The sequence below is a fragment of the Arachis hypogaea genome, chromosome 14 (assembly GCF_003086295.3).
Source record: "Arachis hypogaea cultivar Tifrunner chromosome 14, arahy.Tifrunner.gnm2.J5K5, whole genome shotgun sequence".
In the NCBI taxonomy this organism is placed as follows: domain Eukaryota; kingdom Viridiplantae; phylum Streptophyta; class Magnoliopsida; order Fabales; family Fabaceae; genus Arachis; species Arachis hypogaea.
This window is the reverse complement of record NC_092049.1, coordinates 138032468-138055550: the sequence shown is the minus strand read 5'-3', so window position 1 is coordinate 138055550 and position 23083 is coordinate 138032468. Positions and strand designations below refer to the sequence as shown.

The window sequence follows — 23083 nt, the reverse complement described above, 5'->3', positions numbered from 1 at the left end:
TTGATGAGTTTGAATTGAATTTTAAAGATAAGATTGAAAATTGATCAAATAAAAAAAAAGATTTTTGTTTGGGTGGTAGGAGAGAAATATAATAATAACAACACATTATTGTTAATGATATTATTTTCTAAAATAAAATAATAAATTTATTAAAATTTTTTGGAATATACTTATTCCTTTTGTTGAAAATATATAGTAGACAAAGGCAGGCCAGCTGTTGTGTCAAGATAAGAAGAATGTATGTTTTTCTTCTCCCCAAGACATATGGAGAATTCATTTATTGTTTCCGAAACATAAGGGAAACGCTTTCTCTTATATTCTTTATTTTTTATATATATATATAATAGCTGAAAACCCTTAATCACACTACCATTTTGGCTTATTTTGATTATTTTTTCATTTACTTGGTGTCATTGTTTATTTTCAATGAGTATTTTTTAAATATTATTTTTTATTTAGTTTTTAGAGAAAAAAAAACTAATAACTGCTATATAAAAATAGATATTTAAATTAATTAAATAATAATAAATTTTTAAAAAAATTAAAATAATAGTGTAGATATTTTGGAAAGAAAATTTTTAGAAATGAAAATCTTCCTCGTAAAAATTATATTAACTTATTTCCTTCAAAAATCATCATTTTGTGTATCATAATATAAACTTAATTTTAAAAAATATTAGTTGATTTAAATTTTATTATCTTAAAATCTGCTCAATATAAGATATAGTCGTTCAATTTGAAGAGTGTTAAGGGGCTAGCAGAATTTGTGATGTTTAGCCATCATCAATATTTTTAATGGTGTAGAATTAATCATTTTTCTTTTGATGGTTAAGTACTTGCCAGATTTCAACAAAAGTGCTACCCCTAAACTTTCTCGTTCAATTTATCATAATAATATAATTGGGGAACTGAGACTTTTTAACCAACAAAATTAACTAACAATTCATGTTGGAAAATAGAAGAATACATAAAAAATAATACATGAATGAATGAAGGAGCACATGCATGATGAAAATAACATGAACCTATTTGAGGTGTGGGGTTAAATAAGATAAAATGTATGTGTTGGCCAAAGAGGTGATGAAGTGGTAGTGATTCTAAACTCTTATATCATTATTAACCTCAAAATGGTGATGGATGTAAAATTGTAAATATGTTGAAGATAAGAAGAAGAAGAAGAAATAGAGAAGGATAACAATAATGCAAGTAGGCAATCAAAAACAAAATGAAGGGTTTATGTGGTCCCCTCATGAAGGCAGAAAGGGGCAAAACAGCCAACAGCTAAATGGGTCATCACCACAGTACATAATAATATGTGTATGTATGTATGTATAGTTCAATTCATTCTGAATTCTGAAACTCTAAATACCCCACACCGCTCTCCATTCTCCAACCACCTCTTTTTCATTTGCGTAACCGTAAGCACAAGTTCACTATTTCACCCCAATTCACATGCAATTTCACTTTCTTTTCTACCCTTTTTGTCTTCTCATTTGGTTTCATCTTATTTCCATGCTTAATTGCTTGCTCTTACCTCTATAATAATAAGTTACCAACACAAACACAAAACTACTCCACCATGTGCCAACCCTGACACATTCCAACCCCACCCTCTCCCTCCTTCTTCATGACCCTCAACTAACTCTCTCTTCTATTCTATTTCATTCATTCATTCACCACCACCACTTCCATTCTCTCCTCGTTACTTTCATTCCCATGGTTACCGTCTATCCCCAACCATGCCCAGCTTCTCCTCTCTCTCTGGGTATCTATCTCTATCATTCTATATATGCATGTTTCTAGTTATATGCTTATACTATGTTGAATTTTTGTTCTTTTATTAGGTGTATTGCTCGACTATTCAACTCTCAATCCCACAATTCAAGCGGCTCCAACAGAGGAGATAGTACTACCAGCAGCGATACTGTGGCTGATGACAATCCTGTCGCAGGACCGGTGGAGTGTTACGCTTGCACGCAAGTAGGCGTGCCGGTGTTCCACTCCACCAGCTGCGACGGCTTTCACCAGCCACAATGGGAGGCTTGTGCGGGATCCTCCCTCGTCCCAATCCAGAACCGGTCCAAAAAGGCTCCGACTGTTCGGACAAGAATTCAGTCGGGGCCTTTCGGACAGGTTCTGGACCCGAGGAGCAAGCGTGTGCAAGTATGGAACCGGGCTCTATTGCTAGCGCGTGGAGTGGCGCTGGCAATTGACCCGTTGTTCTTCTACGCGCTCTCCATCGGGAGGGAAGGGTCGCCGTGCCTGTACATGGACGGAGGGCTGGCGGCGATGGTGACGGTGGCGCGGACGTGTGTGGACGCGGTGCATCTATTCCACGTGTGGCTGCAGTTCAAGGTGGCGTATGTTTCGAGGGAGTCGATGGTTGTCGGGTGCGGGAAGCTTGTATGGGACGCGCGTGCAATCGCGTCGCACTACCTGCGATCGATGAAGGGATTTTGGTTCGATGCCTTTGTAATTCTGCCAGTTCCGCAGGTTCGTTACGTTTTTCTTTTTCTTTTTCTGGCACCACCGCACCGAACAAACGCTACTCTTTCATGCTTCACTGGTTTTTTCTTTTGAACCACGTGTTGGTATCTTGGCTGCTACTGTTTTCTTTCATTAACCATGGAGAGTACACTTCACTGTAAATCCGATTTTCATTGTAGTAATTATTGCTAGCAATCATTCATGCATACTTCTATTGTCTCTCTGTTCCAAAATATATTCGTCCTTTTCCTACATTTATAACTTAATAATAGATGAAGCTTTGAAGGTAATAGTAAAAATTAGGAAATGTCCAGCGGCAGCAACTTTGTTAAATTCTTATAAGTATGTAATCAGTAAAGAAAAGTGAGTCATTGGATGAAATATCACACTAATCTCACACCATTAAAACCATCATTAATGACTATTTGATGGTTACAAGTCACAAAATTACTTCCCTCTAACATTTCTACTAAAAATTGGTAGATGATAATTTAATAAAATTTATTAAATTATTTAATGGTTAATAAATATTAATTTTTTATAAAAATAATTTTATGTGAATTTTCATCTTAATAATAAGTAATAATAATTTTAAAAAGAGTAACCTAGCTTGTTGAAGAAGAGGTAGATTCTCGTTTGAAGTAGATTAATAATAATAGTACTATGTGTACAATAAAATTAAATAATAAAATTTAATTATTAGTATAAAATATATATTAAAATATAAAATATATTTATAACTGATTTTATAATTAATTTTAATATAAATGTAACATTTTTTATTAATAATAAAATAATATTAAAAGACTAACACTTTTAGTTAACTAGTGTTAGTTTACATATATCACAAAAAAAAATTGTTTTACAGTGACTATTGAAAAAGTAATATCTTAATTATTATTTGAAGAATTTAAATTTTTAGGCTTTATGCGTTCAAAATAAAAAGATTAATTATATTTATGCTTTTAGTATATTAAAATTAATTATATTTTAATTAAAAAATAATTTTCATGTATCTTATATATATATAACTAAATGTACACTTAAATTTATTAAGAACATATCTAGCAATTTTAGATATGTATTTAACTTTATTTTCAACAATTTTCTTTGAGAAAATAGTAAATGGCAGGCTCGGTACCTGTAATTTTGCACATGAAAGGTGTTTTTGTTCATCGTTTTTGTTTCTACTCTCGTGTAAAACTAAAACACACGTTCCAGTTAAAATCAGATCTCAAATATACTTGGTCATAATATTTTGGTAAACAAAACCAATGATTAGTATATATTATAACCAGAATTTAATTTCTAAGTATTATAATTTTTTTCTTAAGGAACTAAGATACTATTTTCAGATTTAATTTTGTAAATTTTTTTAAAAAAGTTTTTTATTTTGTATTTGGTAAACCAAAAATAATGACGTACTTATAATTATAATTTTTAAAAGTATTTAAGAAGGTACTAAAATTTTTAAAAAATAATATAAATAGTAATAAATATTTATTTATTATTATTATAATCTTTTAAATTTTAAAAATAATTTTATCAAATACAATTGTTATTACGTGTACTTATTAAAAATTATTTTTAATTTAATTTAACAAATATATTATTATAAGTTTTATTAAATTATCTTTTAAAAATAAATTTTAATAAACTACTTTTGAAACAGATTCTCAATAAAAATAAGTTGTTTGCATTACTAAGAGGAGCTTTTCTTTTTTATTTTCTTAATTTATTGTCTATCATGTTTTTTTTTTTTTTTTATACCAAAGATAGGAGACTCGAACCCGCAACCTCTTAATTGAATATGGAGAGACTATGCCATTTGAGCTATAACTCATTGGCTAAAATTTGGAAAGATATGTGACTCGAACCCGCGACTTCTTATTGTCTATCATGTTTGCTAATACTATATTATTAATATGTATAATTAAGGTGATGTATGTTTCCTTAAAAAAAGAAAATTCAAGCATAGTTCTAACTGAGATTCCCCCAACATAATTAACCATATAGTGTCCTACTACTATCTCATGAAATATTATCCCTATTTAATATTTATATATTGTTCCTGAATTGAACGACAACATTTATTAATTATTGTACCTGCGATCGTTCATTTATATATGATACTTCTTGGAATTTTGTTACCATGAAATAGTATTATTTTACCTTTGCCTTTTATTCTGCTCTTGAAAATAATATAATGCTGCTTCTGTTGTCAGAGGGAATGTTTCTAATACTTATTGAAAAAAAAAATTATTAATTAGTGTTAGTTAAATTTCTAAACAAGTCATCACACTAATACAGTGAAGTATACCTAACAACTATAATTGATAACTGCGTACCAATAATAAAAAATAAAAGTCATTAGTCATGATCACACTCCTTTTGTCTTATTATTATTATTATTATCTGATATCATGGTCCACGATATTCATAAATGGTGATTGTGATTAGCTTAGGATTATGATTAGAATTAGCAACTTGAACATTTTATTAAGAAATCATAACATTATTGATTGAATTTCTGTATACTAGTATTATATATACCTACCAAACATAAGTATATAATAGAATAAAGTATATTTTTTATCTCCAATATTTTTGATATTTTTTAAAAATATCCCAAATGTTTAATTTCATTCAATTTTATCTTTAACGTTTTCGATTCATTTTAATTTTGTCTCTAAAATTTTACATGGAATTAATGTCCATGAATAATTCTGACACAGATCGAAAACATTAAGAAAAAAATTGAATAAAACTAAATGTTAATGATATTTTTGAAAAAAATCGCAAACACTAAATACAAAAAGTATACTTTACTAAATATTTTTTCTATGCAAATTGACCAAATACTAAGCTAGTTTATCTTATTTGAACAAGAAAATTAACTATCTCACTTTCTAATTATGTGTTTCTTAATTGTATTTGCAGGCTGTGTTTTGGTTGATAGTACCAAAATTGATAAGAGAAGAGAAAATCAAGGTCATTATGACCATATTGCTCTTAATTTTCTTGTTCCAATTTCTCCCAAAGGTTTACCATAGCATCTGCATGATGAGAAGAATGCAGAAAGTCACAGGATACATCTTTGGAACCATTTGGTGGGGTTTTGGCCTTAATCTCATAGCCTACTTCATTGCTTCACATGTAAGAAACCCAACATAAATTGCAGATTATTGCATATATATGGTTATTGAGTCGGTTATTAGACTTAAAATTTTCAAATTATAACAGGTAGCTGGAGGGTGCTGGTATGTTCTTGCGATTCAACGAGTGGCGTCGTGCATCCGGCAACAATGCGAAAGAACAATGGGATGTAACCTGTCTCTGTCCTGCTCTGAGGAGGTATGCTACCAGTTTCTGTTGTCATCATCAGGGACAGTTGGAGGTTCATGTAATAATGGAAATGGAAACTCAACAACAGTTGTGGTTAGAAAGCCTTTGTGTTTAGATGTTGATGGCCCTTTCAGATATGGAATCTACCAATGGGCACTTCCTGTGATTTCAAGCAATTCTCTGGCTGTCAAGATTCTGTATCCCATTTTTTGGGGTTTGATGACACTTAGGTTGGATACTATTCCAAGAACAAACAAATTCTTTCATGTTTGTATGTTTGTGTTTGATTCATTATTCATGATGATTTGATTGTTGTTGCATGCAGCACTTTTGGTAATGATCTTGAGCCAACAAGTAACTGGTTAGAAGTGATTTTCAGTATCTGCATTGTGCTCAGTGGATTGCTGCTATTCACTTTGTTGATTGGTAACATTCAGGTATCAAAAGAAAGTACGGTGCGTTTGGTTTGCGTTTTCATTTTCAGTATTTTCTGTTTGTAAGACTTTTTAAAGAAAGAAGAGAAATAAGAAGTCAAAACAGAAAATAAAACGCAAATTAAATACACATTTATTATTCATATTTTTCAAGTTTCTCACTCAAATATGATGATCTAACAATGAGGATTGTGAAGGTGTTTTTGCATGCTGTGATGGCGAAGAAGAGAAAGATGCAGCTGAGGTGTCGCGACATGGAATGGTGGATGAGGAGGAGGCAGCTGCCTTCGCGATTAAGGCAAAGGGTTCGCCATTTCGAACGCCAGAGATGGGCAGCAATGGGAGGAGAAGATGAGATGGAATTGATCAAAGACTTGCCGGAGGGGCTAAGGCGAGAAATCAAGCGCCATCTTTGCTACGACCTTGTTAAAAAGGTGAAAAAATATATGATTAGACGACTGTATAAATCTCTTTTAGTACTACGAGTTTATAGCTATTAAAATCAATGATAATTTTTTTATAGGTACCTCTGTTCCACAATTTGGATGAGCTTATACTAGACAACATATGTGACAGGGTTAAGCCTCTAGTCTTCTCTAAAGATGAAAAGGTATATATATATATATATATAAATCCATATAAACAACTAAAATTTTGAGTCCAATTTTTCAAATGATCACACAATTTAACACTTCAATAATGTACTTGTGAATCAGATAATTAGAGAAGGTGATCCAGTACCAAGGATGGTGTTCATCGTCCGAGGGCGAATAAAGCGCAACCAAAGCCTCAGCAAAGGAATGGTAGCATCTAGCATCCTTGAACCAGGAGGCTTTCTAGGGGATGAGCTTCTTTCATGGTGCCTTAGGCGGCCGTTCATCGACCGGCTTCCAGCTTCCTCGGCCACATTTGTGAGCCTTGAACCAACAGAAGCCTTTGGCCTTGATTGCAATCATCTTAGATACATCACTGATCACTTCAGATACAAGTTTGCCAATGAGAGGCTGAAGCGAACCGCGAGGTACTACTCATCCAATTGGAGAACTTGGGCTGCTGTCAACATTCAATTCGCCTGGCGGCGTTACAGGCAGAGGACTAGAGGTCCGGTGACCCCTGTAAGGGACAATGGTGGCGGAGGCGGCACAGAGCGCAGGCTCTTGCAGTATGCTGCAATGTTCATGTCAATAAGGCCACATGACCATCTTGAATGAGAGCTATATATCTCAATGTTGATCAGAATTTCCAGAGCTTTCAAGTTGGTATATAAGTCATGGAATTATTCATAAGATGCAGAGAAGAAATACATGGAAAATGGGCATTTGCATTTGGAAAATAAAAAAAATAATAAAAAAAGGATGAATAAAGATTTGCTATGTTCTTTCATTGTTTATGTAGTTTTGCAAATGAAGTTGTGTTGAGAATTGTAATCTTGGATGATTTACTTAATGAATGATTTCTTTTTTCTTTTGTTCCAATCTATAGTTTATCAAACTACTGAATTTTTTTTATTGCTAATATTTTAGATGGATTTGATACAAAAAAATAAATTTTCAATAACAAAAAGAACTCAAATTTGAATAATGATGAGATATATTATCACCATTTGCAATTCATGAGATAAAAATTTAATGTTGGCCGCAACAGTTTCTTAAATAGAATTTAGATTCGCGACGGAATACCAAAAAAAAAGTATTGAAAAAATTTATATTAAGGGACCAAATTTTCAACATAATGGAAGTTTTAAATAGAGACATAAGAACATGAAAATTAACACATGGAAATAAAAGGCAACAAGGCTGTTAGATTCTGTTGTTTCCGCCGTCAAAAAATCCAACGAAAATACAACATAGAAAACAGACCAATTTTCCTATGTTGTCGGGTTCAGGTGAGTCCCAAATTTGGAGGGTGATGTTGTAAATGGAAAAAAGCGAGGTCAGCAATTCCCTCCAAATATGGCAATTCATATCTCTTCTCTCTCTTCCTCTCTCTATTCTCACCAACCAACCCATTATCACCAACAATGGTTTCAAGGAGGGTTCCTCATCATCATCACCATCATCATCATCATCACCATCATCATCATCAATCTCCCATTTTCTCATCATCTTCTTCTTCCTCCCACTGGCTTTCTCTGGGGTCTCTCTTCAATTTTCCTTTTGGGACCCCTTTGACGTTACTACTTTCTGCTTTTCAATTTAAGAGCTACTGAATCCGCAGCTACATGTTAAGCTATATTAGGTACCTGCCATGTTTGATCCTATTCTATCTCTATGACTATGTCTTTCTTGTTTCTCATTGTTTTGTAAAATGGGACTATCAAAAGTAACATTCTTTTTCCAATTGCAATTATATCAGAATATATAATGGCATACCCATGTTTTCTTTTCTTAATGGGGAACCTTAGGGCATAAAAAAGTTTCAAAATTTGATATTCCTTTTGTCAAGAGGAGCATCATTGCAGTTTCTGATTGATCCTGTGAAGGGTTTTTAACTTTTAATGTCATATTGATGCTATTAAAGTATTAATCAACCCAATGTTGAAACTTAAATGTTCTATGGGTCAATTGTTGTTAAGGCAAATGAAGTTTAAACTAAAAATGCGGTTGATTAGTATCAAACTTGAAAAAATAAAGGGAACAGACAAAGTGAATGTTTGAATTGAATGCTCTCCAGTGTAACAAAACAAAGAATGAATTTTTCTTTGATATATATGCTTTCTTTTGGTAGCATTTGTAACTACACCGTGAAGCAATTCATTGTTAATTTTTATGCCATGAATCTTTAACATTCCATATCTTACAATGATTATACTTGTGTCATAGATACCTTGTCATTAGTGTGGAACCTGAAATATCAACCAAATGGGGTTGAAATTTACAAAGCAGGGGCCACAAAAAGTTGATGACTTGAGTTTACAGAATCACATGATCAATTACCTTACCAAGAATTTTATTCGAAACTTGGTATCTAAGCAACGGAGACGGATGCTCATTGCCGGCTATGATCTTGACATGACATATATCACAGACAGAATATTGGCAATGTCATTTCCTGCGGAACGAATGCGAGCAGTGTATCGAAATCCTCTTTGGCAGGTGAAATCTGTGTTGGACATGACACACCATGAACATTATAAGGTGCAACTTTCAATCCATGGCCATGTATAATGTACAATATCATCTGTCTCTTCTCTCCATAGTTATGCATATGATTATAGCTAAAGCTTATCAATTTTAAATGTTTCCAGATCTATAATCTCTGTATAGAAGAAAGTTATGATCCGGCAAACTTTCATGGACGGGTAGAAGCATACCCTTTTGATGATAACCATGTACCACCCCTTGAAATGATCAAAGATTTTTGTGAAAGTGTGCATTCATGGCTATCAAGTGATCCAAAAAATATTGCTGTCATTCATTGCATGGTATGAGATCTCAGAACTTCACTTTGGAATGATGCCTCAACATCAAATAAATTTTGTTTAGCGTTACACTTATCATACAGCTTCTTACATTTTAAAACTTAATGTAAAGTTCTTCTACTAAAAACTAAGCATGAAGTTGCACTCCTTTTAGTTATGCATGATGCAGTGCAATTAACCAATGGATGCACATGAGATTCTTTAATTTGATACATGAAAAGGAATCATTAAGAAGTTGAGAATACATACAACATAATCTTTTGTTGAAATTGTGTAGGCAGGGAAGGGTAGAACTGGCTTAATGGTGTGTTCATACCTAACTTATTCTGGCATGACAGCAGATGAGGCTCTTCAATTGTATGCAGAGAGAAGGACAACAAATAATGAAGGAGTAAGTTATGTTAGGTATAGTTCCATCAATTTAAAAATATAAATTTGTCTTCAACAACAGAGGAATTTGGATATTGACTCTTACAATCTGCAAGAAAGAAATATTATAAGGAATGGACCAATAAATCTAGGCCTTTATGATTTTGATTTAGTTTTCTAGGAGTATACCTTCTTTAAGTTATTTATTTACCCTTAACAAATATGAATGGTAGAATCCTCTGTGATTTCAGGTATCAATACCAAGCCAACGCCGTTATGTAAGGTACTTTGAAAGTGTACTTTCTACCCCTAGGGGCAGAGTGAGCTTGCCTCAACCATGTAGCAGAGAATTGCGCCGAATTCGCCTTTATGATACAGTTAACATCTGTGCAATATTCTTTGTGATTTCAGAGCTGCAGGAGGAGGTTAGTTAACCCTCAGTTTCTTGATGCAACAATATTTTTGGATACCTTATTGTATGCATATTTGTACAAGTAACAGAAGAAGTAGAATACATGGATTATTTGATGTTAGAAATCTATACTAGTTACACTACAAAGTTACTAGCCTAAGTTCCTTAGCTTTATTAGCTTAATGTTTTTGCAGCTTATCTCAGTCCAAAATCATTTATTAAGTTTATCTCATTGTTGATTAAATTCCTATAGCTTTCAACATATTTATTGTATGTATATGAAGCAACTAAAACAACTAATGAATCAACTGCAAAATTCTTTTCTCTACACTTAACAAAGTTATGCTGTTCTTCCTTATTTACAGGCTCCTAACCAGTGCTATCGTCCGCCGGTGGAAATTTTCCGAGGGTGCTGCAGAGAGATTAAGAAAGGCTATCAGAGAACCAACAGTCCTCGCTACTATCTTTCTTATATTGAAGAAGAAAATGAAGATGGAACACAATCAGAACAAGAAGAACCTCGGATTGTTGTTCAAATGGACACAGAGAGTCCTGCAATATACAAGAAAACCTGTTTGGATTATTATTTCGACCAACCGATCCTAGTAAATAACCACTAATCATATTTAACACTTCATTCAATCCATCTTCACCAATCATAAGGATCTTCTAATCAACTTTTTACTAGCAACAACCTTTGAACATACCTTGTATTCTTTTTTGCTTATGCATGAAAATGTGAAACAGCTACATGTTTTTCTGATAAGATTCTTGTGTTTACAGTTAACTGGAGATGTACGTGTCATATTCTATGAGAAAATGATAGGAGGCCGTCTCTTCTATTGTTGTTTCAATACAGCTTTTGTTAAGAACAGCATGGTACAGGTAATTTTATTCCATCAATTTATTTTGGCATATTTACAGTTAGATAACAATCAAATTGATGCTCCAATTTTCATGATCAAATTAGTCCCTTAGTTTTACTAACATTAACAACTGTAGCATGATGTTAGGCTAAGCTGAGGGACCAATTTGATAATAGTTTACTAACGGAAGGACTAACTTGATTTACGGATTAAAATTGAGAGACTAATATCATCATTAGGTGAAAACTAAAAGACCAATTTGATTGTTATCTCTATTTACATTCAAAATGTGACTTTGTTTCCTTTTGCTATTTTGTAGCTGGGAATACAGGATTTGGACAAAGTTGGGAAGAAAGGAAGATCAATATGTGGAAGTGATTTTAGCTTGGAATTACTGTTTGGTCCTGCCAATTCATCAAGTGTATCCAATAGTGACAATGCTAGTATTGTTTCCTTGTGATCATAATATTTATGCAACAGATAATATGAAAGGTCATGTTCAATTTTACATTACACTAACGTGTGCTGCAAAAAAAAAAAACAGCAGAAAATTATATCCAATCATAAATGAGTCCATCAATGTTTTGTTGTGTAGTGTTGCATTCATTCTTTCAATAGTCTTGCTGTCTAATTTTTTTATTGGCACAAGACATTAGGAGAAAGTGCAAATGTTGTATTGTTTTGATGTTTGAGTAGCATTTCGAGAAGATGGGGTTTCAAAGCACATTATAATGCAAAAGTTGCTATGTTTTCACATAGAATTTAATTTCAATTAAAGTTGCTATGCACCATAATCATCCATTTGTGTTCCATGTCATCCAATTGTGTTAAAATATAAAAATGAAAGTAAAAAGAATTTGATAATGAAAACATGGATGTAAGAACTAAGAAGTACCATTTGTATAATTAAGGTAACATTTGCATTATATTGTAGAATAAAATAATTAAGCTTGTTATCTTTATTAACTTCACTATCACTTAAATACCAAATAAACAAAGATAGACCAATAAGCTATTACAACTTTAAAATTCGAAAAATTAGTAAATAAATTAATTAATTTTTTAGTAAATTAGAAAATAAAATTTTATATTTTAATGTAATAGAGCTAATTAAAATAAGAATTTTGACACTAACTTTAAAGAATTTGGCCCAAGATTGGGCCGAACGAACCAAACTGGTGAACCGGATCCAAATAACTTTTGATCCGGAGCTCCGATCGCCACATCGTTTGCAGCCACGTGACTGCAGCGTCGAGCTCTACAAAGCCTAGTGGTCAATTAGGTAAGAAATCCACGTTTTCATTTTCAATTTCCTATTCCCCAATTTCGAATTCAATGTGTAATCATGTTAGATTTTGCTTGAATTCGGTGTTTAGGTTCGAATTAACTCACGAGAATTGTCGGGTTTAGCTCATTGGAGCTGTGGGTCAGGTAAGCACCCTCAATTCCTTTGTGAAATATTGAATTAGTGAACTCTATGTTGATTATAGTGAATATTAAGATGTTAGATTGAAATTGGTTGTGGATTGGAGACAATTTGAGGGATTGGAAGCTAGAGATTGAATTCTGGAGGCTGGGTTCATTGGTGTGGGACTGGAGTGGTGGATCTTGTGGTGCGGTGAACACTTCAGGTGTTATGAGATTAATGGAAAATCGGCCAAGGTATAGTTTTGGTTTCTCGTATTTAATATATAATATCTCGTGAAAATTTAGGCTAGACGACTTAGGAAAAGTTGAATTATAAGTATTGGAATTTATTTGGTTGTTTAGTTGGCATTGCATGTTTGGTTTATTGAGAAATGATAAATTGTTGGTCTTATAGTATGAATATAATTGATGTGGTAAGGAGGTTAATAAATGATAACTTTGATAGTGATAAAGGTAATTGTTAATTGTGATATTTATGAATAGTGAATTAAGAATTGAATTGTGTAATTAGGTGTGAAATGACTGAGGAAGGATGGAGACGTAATTGGTATTGAGGAATTGGTTGGAATTGTTATAAAAGTGGTTAGTGATGAATTGATTGTGAACTAGTTGAGTTTGTTAAAGGAATTGTGTTGATGAATGTTATTGATGAGTATTGACTTGAAGTATATTAAATTGAGAACTTTGAATGAGTTGAGGGAGTGAGAATTGAATAGTTTAAATGGTTGAATGATTGATATTGAAGTACGATATTTGAATGAATTGAATGATTATGAAATGTTTGTACCCCAGGTAGTAGGCAGTGGGATTGTTTACTTGCTACGGATATGAGATCAGAAAGAAGAACGATGAAAACTAAGTTAATTATGAATTTTGAATGATTATGAAAGAATTGAAATGATAATAAAAATGATAATGGATTCCTGAAGATGAAACCAGGGCAATAGCAAGGATTGTGGTTCGTCCCACTTGTTTCAGGTCAGTATTTGTGACGCCTGGGTAGTAGCAGGAGTAGTGGATTATTCCACTTGCTCCAAGTTGAGCTTTTAAACACCCGCTTGAGTAGTAACTGCAGTAGTGGTTATTTCACTGGCTCTAGGTTAAGCGAGTAGTAGTAAGAGATTGTAGTTCAAACCCACTTGCTCTGCATGAGTGTTTCAGTCCATGGTTAGCTACTAGAACATGTCGGGTTAGTTATATAACCGACAGATGATATCATCAGCCATAGGACAGGCATGCATCACATGCATTTGTGTGTTTTGATTGCCTGTACATTAATTGAGATTGTCTACGTGATTATTCTGCTTACTTGCTGTATTGTTACCTGCTGCATTTATATTCTACATTTGCTTGTTTTGCCTGTTTGTCTATCTGTGGTTTCACCAGAGTTGGAGGATTAGAGGAAAGGCAGAGAATTGAGGGTTTTGGATAGAGTTGGTTAAATTTAGAACCTTAGACAACCACCCATGTATATGGCTTTCATTTTTAATTCTTTAAGTTTGATAATCAGAGTGTCAGCGTTCTAGGATTGCCTCTGTCATTCCCAGGACCTTATATATTATGTGCGTGACACCTTTACCATGCTAAGAACCCCTGGTTCTCACCCCATACTATATTGTTGTTTTTCAGATGCAGGTCGAGAGGCACCTCGCTAGGCGTCTGGACTTTTGAAGCGGAGTGATTTTCGGGGTTTTTTTTTATGTATAGTTTATGTATATATGTACCTAACTTTCTCTCCGAATAACTTGTTTATTTTGCTCCTCTTAAAGACTTATGGAGAGATATGGTTTTGTTTATGTAATTTTGGGTTTTGGATATGTATATATTTATGTAAATATTCTCCGATTAGTTTTGGCTTCGCAGGCTGAATTAGGAGTTTGTTATTTTGTATCTTTGGCCCTCTATTCCTAGTTTTTGTTATCTTATACTTGTTAGCTATAACTTTCTTGGCACGTAAGTTAACTCATTATCTGAGCGTTGCGCTCTTTATTTCGCGATTTTTATTGTATCTGTTTCTCCAAGCTCCTCATATATTATATCATTTCTGTTATTATATGTATATAATTTATTTTAGAGGTTGTAATACCACACCACCTCTATTTTACATCCTAGATGTAAAGCTTTGTGTGATAGGGTGTTACAACAACAATGTTAACTGTTAGAGTAATTCTATTGTTTATCATGATGAAGCCATATAAAATACCCGCTGAAGCCTAAGGTGAATTTATTGAAAAGAAATTTTAGATGGGGTTTGATTAAAGTGTGTTTTACATTGTTTAAAGAGAATAGATGAAAAAATGGCAAATGCTAATACACTCCGAAAAAAATAGAAATGTATCGCTTTTTAAATTTTAAAATCTAAATATTAAGTTCTAAATCTTAAATTTGGAATCATATATCCTAAATCCTAAAATTTACATAAATTATAAATTTAAATTTTAAAATTTAAATCTAAACTATTAGTATAAAATATAATAAATAAAAAATTAAAATTTGTTTAATTAATAACGAATATAACACTCTTTATTTAATAAAGAACGTTTAAAGATGGAAAAAAAAGTTCAAAAACCAGTAATTTTAATTTATATTAATTAATACTTTTAACTAATAATCTAATATTTTTAGTCCATTAATTCATTATCATATTTTTTGCTAAACACTTTTAAATATTATTTCTAATTATAAATAAAAAATAATAAAAGGTGTTCGTTGGTCTTTGTAGCATTGCTCTTAAATATGAGCCTAAAAGAATATTTGATTTTTTCAATGCATTAAATTATAAAAAAAAAATTCAAAAAGTTAATATTTGTGTTATAATTTTATAATAAAATATTTTATATTTATTAAATATTAGTCATTAAATTAATTATTATATATTTTTGTATATTTATATATATTGATTCACATATTTTTTAATAAAATAATCAATAAACAAAATAATTAAATTTGTAATAGACAAATAATTAAATTTGTTGACAATAGTATATTAAAAATTTATAAAATAGTAAGAACATATTTCTATATAGCAATAACTTATTAGTATTTGATTTTTAATGTACATCGCATAGTATGATTGATTTCACAAAAAAAAAAAATCAATATCTTTAATTATTATTTTTAGAACACTTGGTAGCAATAATGTTAGCACTAAATTGTTAGAATTCTAAGTATATTATTTTCTCTAATTTGTTGAGGGAACTTATACGAAGGTATATGAGACCACAAAAATAAAAAATTATGAAGGTATATTTGTGTTGACTACGGAATTAGGTTTGGTTTATTTGTTAAAATTTTTTGAGAAAGAGTTTGTAGTTTTCAATATATAGCATCAGTATCTTATTTTTTATTTGATAAATAAAAAAATATGCATTTATACTTGCAATTTTTAAAAGATAAAAATGCTTTAAAAAGTATCTAAAATAAATTTTTTTAAAATTGATCTATGTTTATCAAAATTAAAAAATCTAATATAATTAACATAAATTAATTTTTAAATTTAACTTTTACATTTATATTTAGTATAATATTTTTAATTTTTAAAAAGTATTTTATTAAATATAATTATTATTATTTATATTTATTAAAAAAAATTTTAATTTGATTTACTAAACATAGTTGTTATAAACTATTTTAAAAAAATAATTTTTTAACATTTTACAAAAGTATAGTGAGAGTTAGAGAAGTCTTGACGCTTGAGCTTATGTATAGAACTATAGATGAGAAAATTGACATAAAATTAGTGGAGATGAATGTCAGAGTATTTGTCCAAAATACAGGATCATTGTGTCAACTTCAATTACAAATTTTTAGGAACATTCTTCTTAATCTTTTTTAACCATTAAAGCAGTAAAATGTGATATTTCACGATTAATTTTATAAGTGAGGCAAAAAAAAATATAAAAAATATTAAAAAGTTAAAAATTATATTTTATTTTTTTAATTGTTAAAAAAAATTGAGAGAGTCAATTTTTTAAATTTTTTCATTTATTTACTACCCTAGTTTGAAATATCCACGAAAGTGCATAACCCATTGAAAGGGATAAGAAAGCCAATTTTTCTTGCCCAAAATATACGAAAGAATAATTTATTATGCTATGTATATACTAAAATTAGCTATTAAAGTCAATTATCAGTATAAATATACATGTTAAAATATAAGTATATATTAAAAATAAATTCAATCACACATGTATTTATATACAAATATATTAATTACTGATTTTGGTTTATGAATATCATTTTTGAAGAATAATATTTATATATTTGAGAGTATGTATATAAATATAAATGGTATTTTAAAAATATTTATTATTATTCACTTGTAGGCTTACCCAAACATTACTGTAGGAATATATGTTTGGTGTTGACTGTTGAGGCTCTCATATAATGCAACGTACATCAAACTTGTTAAGTCAATAGTTCAAGTCATGTCAAGAGTCATGAGTAAAGAGTCGTGAGTATATAGTACGTTGAGTGAGTGGAAGCATTTAGGCCACACTTGACAAGTTATTTATATTGGATTTATTATATATCTTTGGTTTGAATTAGACAATTAGTCTTTGTGGAATTTGCTGTCCTCATTATGTATTTTGTGAGTATAACCTACGTACGCGTTGATTATTTTGTTAATTTGAATCAGTTATTATAAATTGAAAATATGGCATTAGGTTGTTGAGCATACATATATGATATGATACAACAACTTAACTTGAAATATTGTGTGGTTGGAGTGATGATGATGAATGGTGTAGTTTATGCGGTGTTGATGGTGCAGCTACTTGCATGGAGGAGCAGTGCAGTGGTGGTGTCAAGTGTAAAGTGCATTGAGAGTGAAAGGCAAGCTCTGCTTTCTCTCAAACGTGGCTTCAATGTGACCGATGATGATGATTGGCTGTCTTCATGGGGAGATGGGGAGCAGCAGAAGGAGTGTTGCAACTGGGAAGGCGTCAAGTGCAGCAACAACACTGGCCATGTTATCATGCTTCATCTTCAGGGTGATGGTTACACTCGTGGATCCATAAGCCCATCACTGGGTGAGTTACATCATTTGAAGTATTTGGACCTTAGTGGTCATCACTTTACTCACACTCCATCCATCCCTCCTTTCATTGCCTCTTTAACATTTTTGACACACCTCTATCTCTCTTTTTGTTCCTTTGGTGGAAACATACCCCCTCAATTGGGAAATCTGATCTTCCTCGAGTATCTTGATCTAGGAGGGAATTATTTTGATGATCCGCAACAAATCCCTTCTCAGTTCTCAAATCTCTCCCAATTAGTGTACCTTGATCTTAGTTCCAGTAATTTGGTTGGAGGATTCCCTCTTCAACTCACAAATATGTCATCCTTGACATATTTGGATCTTAGTCTTAATAACTTCAATGGAACACTGCCTCCTCAGCTTGGAAACCTCTTATCCTTAGAATATCTTGATCTAAGTGACAATGCATTCACCGGAACCATTCCTAGTCAATTCAAAAATATTTCCCGTTTACAGTATCTTGACCTTGATTCCATGTCAATAAGTTCTGATTTACGATGGCTATCTGAACTTTCAATCTTGAGGTATCTTTTGCTTCCTAGGGTGAATCTAAGTGGTGCCAGCAATTGGCAACAACAAGTGAGTAGCCTTTCTCATCTTCAATATTTAGACTTGCATGGTTGCAATCTTGTTCATTCTATGCCCACTTCATCACTTGCATCCCCTGCTAATTTCTCCACTTCTCTGTCTTTTGTGGATATCTCTAACAACTCTTTAAGGGATGCATCTTTCATAATTCCATGGTTAATGAATTTCACTAGTAGCCTTATTATTCTCAGAATGAATGATAATGGTTTATCAGGAACCATTCCAGAAACATTAGGGGACAAGTTGAGCTCCCTTGAGGAGTTAAATCTTGAAAATAACGAGTTCAAAGGCCAAATACCTCTGTCCTTGTTTCATAGTTGTAATTTGGCATACCTTGACCTATCCAACAACAACTTGACAGGGGAGTTCCATGAATATATTCGAGAGTATTCTCGTTGTGCTCATAAACCCTTACAAATCTTGGATCTGGGATGGAATGAAATTACGGGGATGGTGCCTGACCTCTCTCAGCTTCAATCTTTGCAAGAGTTACGACTTGATAACAACAGATTAAATGGAAGCATACATGAAGGTATTGGAGAACTATCCAACTTAACTGAGTTAAGCATTGGAAATAACTTCCTGACAGGTTTGATATCTGAAGCTCATTTCTCAAGACTTTCCAATCTTGACACTTTGGATTTGTCTTATAATGCATTGGCTTTTAATGTTAGCGTCGATTGGATTCCCCCTTTCAATTTAAGTGACATTAATTTGGCCAGTTGCAAGTTGGGACCTGACTTTCCAACATGGCTTCATACCCAAACCAAGATTGACTATTTGGATATTTCCTGTGCTGGAATTTCTAGCACTGTTCCAAATTGGTTTTGGGAACCCCTTCCTCAGATGATGTATTTGAATATTTCTCATAACCGTTTTCGAGGAAAAATTGAAGGCCCAATTCTACCAGCACTTGATTTTTTCATACTTTTTTCAATTGATTTGACCTTCAATTTATTTGAAGGCCCAATTCCAGCATTCCTTTCAACTACTTCACAACTTGTTTTGTCCAATAACAGATTTTCAATTGCAAATCCTCTTTTATGTGCAAACTCGACCAAATACATGAGATCTATGGATTTGTCAAACAACAACCTTAGAGGAGAACTTTCGGATTGTTGGAGGGGTTTTGAGTCATTGGTCGTCCTAGATTTATCCAATAATCAGTTGTATGGAAATATGCCAAAATCTCTGGGGTCTTCAAGAAATATCCATTCAATACACTTTGAAGGCAATAATTTTTCAGGAGAGATACCATCATCCTTGCATAATTGCACACAACTACAAGTTTTTGATGCTGCAGGTAATAAGTTGTCAGGAACAATACCAAGCTGGATTGGAGATAATATTCCAAAGCTACTTGTACTTAGCTTACATTCCAATAATTTTCATGGTAACATTCCATTAAGCATGTGCAATCTTCATGAACTCCTTGTCTTGGACCTCTCTCTCAATATTCTGTCTGGCAATATACCTAAATGCATAAGTAATCTGTCTGCTATGGCCACTCTAGCAAATTCAAATGCAACCATTACCGATGACTATCTTAATTCTACCACTATGTATTTCGGTTCCGAATATGTAATAGGTTACGGATTTTATAATGATAGCACATCACTCATATGGAAAGGGAAAATGTCAAAATATGAAAGCACCCTAGGATTGTTGAGAAGTATTGATTTCTCCAGCAACAAGTTAGCAGGGGAAATACCAAGTGAGGTGATGAGTCTTATTGGCTTGGTTTCTTTAAATCTTTCAAGAAACTTGTTTAGTGGACACATCCCTCCAACTATTGGACAACTGAAATCATTAGATTTTCTTGATCTATCTAGAAATCATTTGTCAGGAGGAATTCCTTCACAGCTTGCTCAGATTGACCGTCTCAGTGTTCTTGACTTGTCATACAATGATTTATCCGGAGAAATCCCACTTGGCACGCAACTTCAAACTAGGGATGCCTCTGCTTATGAAGGAAATCCAAAACTTTGTGGTGCTCCCCTCAACAATACTTGTCCCATTCATGGTCACCAGATCAGTGAACATGATGCTGATGGTGATGATGATGAACAATTTGTAAGCGAGGGGTTCTACATTGCTATGGCTGCTGGATTTGTTACGGCATTTTGGGGAGTGTGCTTCTCATTGATTTTGAAGAAATCTTGGAGATATGCTTATTTCAAGTTGTTGAGTGATGTCTATGACAACCTCTATGTATTTGTAGCAATTAAGGTGGCCAAATTCAAAAGGATCAGATCTCAGCTATGAAGGTATGCACCGTCTCCATTTCTTCTAGTTTTTATTATTATTGATATAGTTGTTATATTCATAATATTGGTATATCAAAAAATTAATATCTGCTGATCTGCTCTATGTAAATGAAACAAAATATAGTAGTGCTAAAATGTTAAAATGCAGATTCTGTTGTTATGTATTTAGGCTTGATATGTATGCATTCTTATATATACAATTGTAATAATGTTTGAACTTGTTCTTGTGTTAATAATATATGTATATGTATATGGGATATGGTTTTATGTTACTTAAATATAATATATATTTTTGCTTGTTAAGTCTTTTAACACTTTCATGTATTTTGAATATTACCTTACATGTAATGTTGTCATATCTTTCAGGCAAAAGAAAAGAGTACACAGTATCCTGTATTGAAGAGATAGAGCTTTGTTTGTGATAGATCCAGAATTTTCATGCATGTGTATCCATCTGGAAGGAGACCAATAACATTTAGTGATGCAGTTAATAATATAAGTGTTATGTTTGCATATTCTAGCTTTTTAAAGGTTTTCTGCTGTAGCTGCAGGGTGGAGTGTGATTCACCTATATTGCATAGTGTTTGTTATATTGGTGTGATTGTAAAACTTGGCCTTCTTTTATTGCTGTAATTTATTTTCAGGGACGATATTAAGTGTTAGTTATTGTGGTAGTGCTTGTGGACTTGCGGTAATTCTGTTTTGATTTTGTTCAGTTCATGCTTACCAAATCTATATGCTGAATTAGGATATATTTTCTTATAATGGGCTATAATGTCATTACTAATAATGGATTGGTCTACTTAAAAATTGAAAATTTAAAAGTAAATATATTAAGTATTAACTATTAAGTATTAACCAATTTGAAATTTGTAAACTTACCTATAGAAAAAAAAAATTAAAAAATAATTAATTTCTAGAATAATTTGCGAGAAATCGAGAATCTTAGAGTGCACCGTGGAAGTAAAGGCCATTGTTAACACTATTATCAAACCAGTTACTTCATTAGAAGGTTTGATAACATTTTAAACTTCTTAATTAATTAAATTTAACACTTATTATTAGTCAACACTTAAAAAATAACGGTTACATATAATTATTATCTACATTAAAACTGTATATTTTTTTGTATTTTTTTTTTAAATAATCATATTAAATTTTTAAATAAAAAATTTGTATGATATTTTTTATAAATTAACTTTCAAATTCAATATTAATTTATATATTATCTAATTTATTCATAATATAATATCTTAAATGTATACTATATAATATAATTAATTTAGTTCTCAATATATCGCAGGTCTTAATCGTAGTCTTAATTAAAACGCGCTGATGAACTTCATTCATCTGTATGGGTTCACTGGACTAGTGCACTAGTTACTTGGTCTACGTAATTAATATCTATTAGTTAAACCGCGTTGATCAATTCAACTCCATTCTTCATGTCTTCAATTTTGGACACATAAGTGGTTAGCTTAAGCTTAATATATGACTGACCTTTGCTCTTGTAAATAATCATTCCTCTTTCATTTGCTACACAATTACCATGAATCCAAGGTTTGCTATGGCATTTCATTATTAAGTCTTTATTGTGTTCTTCATGCACATATCAGTGTTACATGTACTTGCATTAAAAGGCAAGTCAAGCAAATTCAAAGGTTGATATTTTCTATGCTTATGATGCATATTATGATGATTTTGACGGCATTACCAGCTTTGGAGTTAATGCTGATAGTGCTTCACTTATATGGAAAGGAAAAATGTCAAAATACAGAAGTATATTAGGACTATTGAGAAGCATTGATTTATCCAGGAACAGATTCAATGGGGAGATTTCAAGTGAGATGATGAGTCTTGTTGGCAATTGGATATAAAATAAATCATCTCAATGTTCCTGATCTATCATATAATGATTTGTCAGGCCAAATTCCACTTGGTACCCAATTTCAAACTAGAGATGTGATGTTTCAGTCGCTAAGAGAAGGAGGGGTTGAATCTTAGCCCCTTTTTTGCTTAGTAACACTTGATTGTCTTTTAAACAACTTCTGGTGATTTTTGTCTCGTCTCTAGTCACAAGATTTTTTTTTTGTCTCGTCACTTGGCACGAGATATTTTGCGGTTTTGTCTCCTGGGCAGCAGAAACAGAAAATGGAGTAGAAGAGAAGAAAAATAACACCCAAATATATCATGGTTCAGCTGCTAAGTGCAGTGCAGCCTACATCAAGTCTCCATCACAACAATGATGGAATTTCACTATAATCTTCTTGATTACAGACTGTAAAGTGCTAACCCAACTTACAAGGGAATTCCCACAGAATCATGAAATACAACACAGATGTACAAAGGAACTCTAAGGACATCTATGACTTTTTCTTTTAATTTTGCACTCTCTGCCTTTTTCCGCTCTATGGCTTTTTCATAC

The 23083-nt window shown here is 32.1% G+C and overlaps 3 protein-coding genes across 3 annotated transcripts; all 3 read left to right on the top strand.

The window, feature by feature from the left end:
* Positions 1-1288: 1288 nt before the first annotated feature.
* On the top strand, positions 1289-7741 carry LOC112744533 (cyclic nucleotide-gated ion channel 2). Its single transcript, XM_025794194.3, has 8 exons — positions 1289-1765; positions 1845-2493; positions 5428-5643; positions 5731-6062; positions 6158-6269; positions 6464-6700; positions 6790-6876; positions 6983-7741. The coding sequence occupies exons 1-8, from the start codon at positions 1740-1742 to the stop codon at positions 7475-7477; spliced, it is 2154 nt and encodes a 717-aa protein (XP_025649979.1). The 5' UTR covers positions 1289-1739; the 3' UTR covers positions 7478-7741.
* A 322-nt stretch (positions 7742-8063) lies between these two features.
* Positions 8064-11940, top strand: LOC112744531 (phosphatidylinositol 3,4,5-trisphosphate 3-phosphatase and protein-tyrosine-phosphatase PTEN1). Its single transcript, XM_025794192.3, has 8 exons — positions 8064-8504; positions 9089-9403; positions 9514-9690; positions 9965-10078; positions 10308-10481; positions 10834-11073; positions 11252-11353; positions 11654-11940. Exons 2-8 carry the CDS (start codon positions 9128-9130, stop codon positions 11792-11794), a joined length of 1224 nt encoding a protein of 407 aa, XP_025649977.1. The 5' UTR covers positions 8064-8504; positions 9089-9127; the 3' UTR covers positions 11795-11940.
* Positions 11941-17251: 5311 nt separating this feature from the next.
* Positions 17252-21332, top strand: LOC112744530 (receptor-like protein EIX2). Its single transcript, XM_029292561.2, has 2 exons — positions 17252-20658; positions 21025-21332. The coding sequence occupies exon 1, from the start codon at positions 17453-17455 to the stop codon at positions 20654-20656; it is 3204 nt and encodes a 1067-aa protein (XP_029148394.1). The 5' UTR covers positions 17252-17452; the 3' UTR covers positions 20657-20658; positions 21025-21332.
* Positions 21333-23083: the final 1751 nt, after the last annotated feature.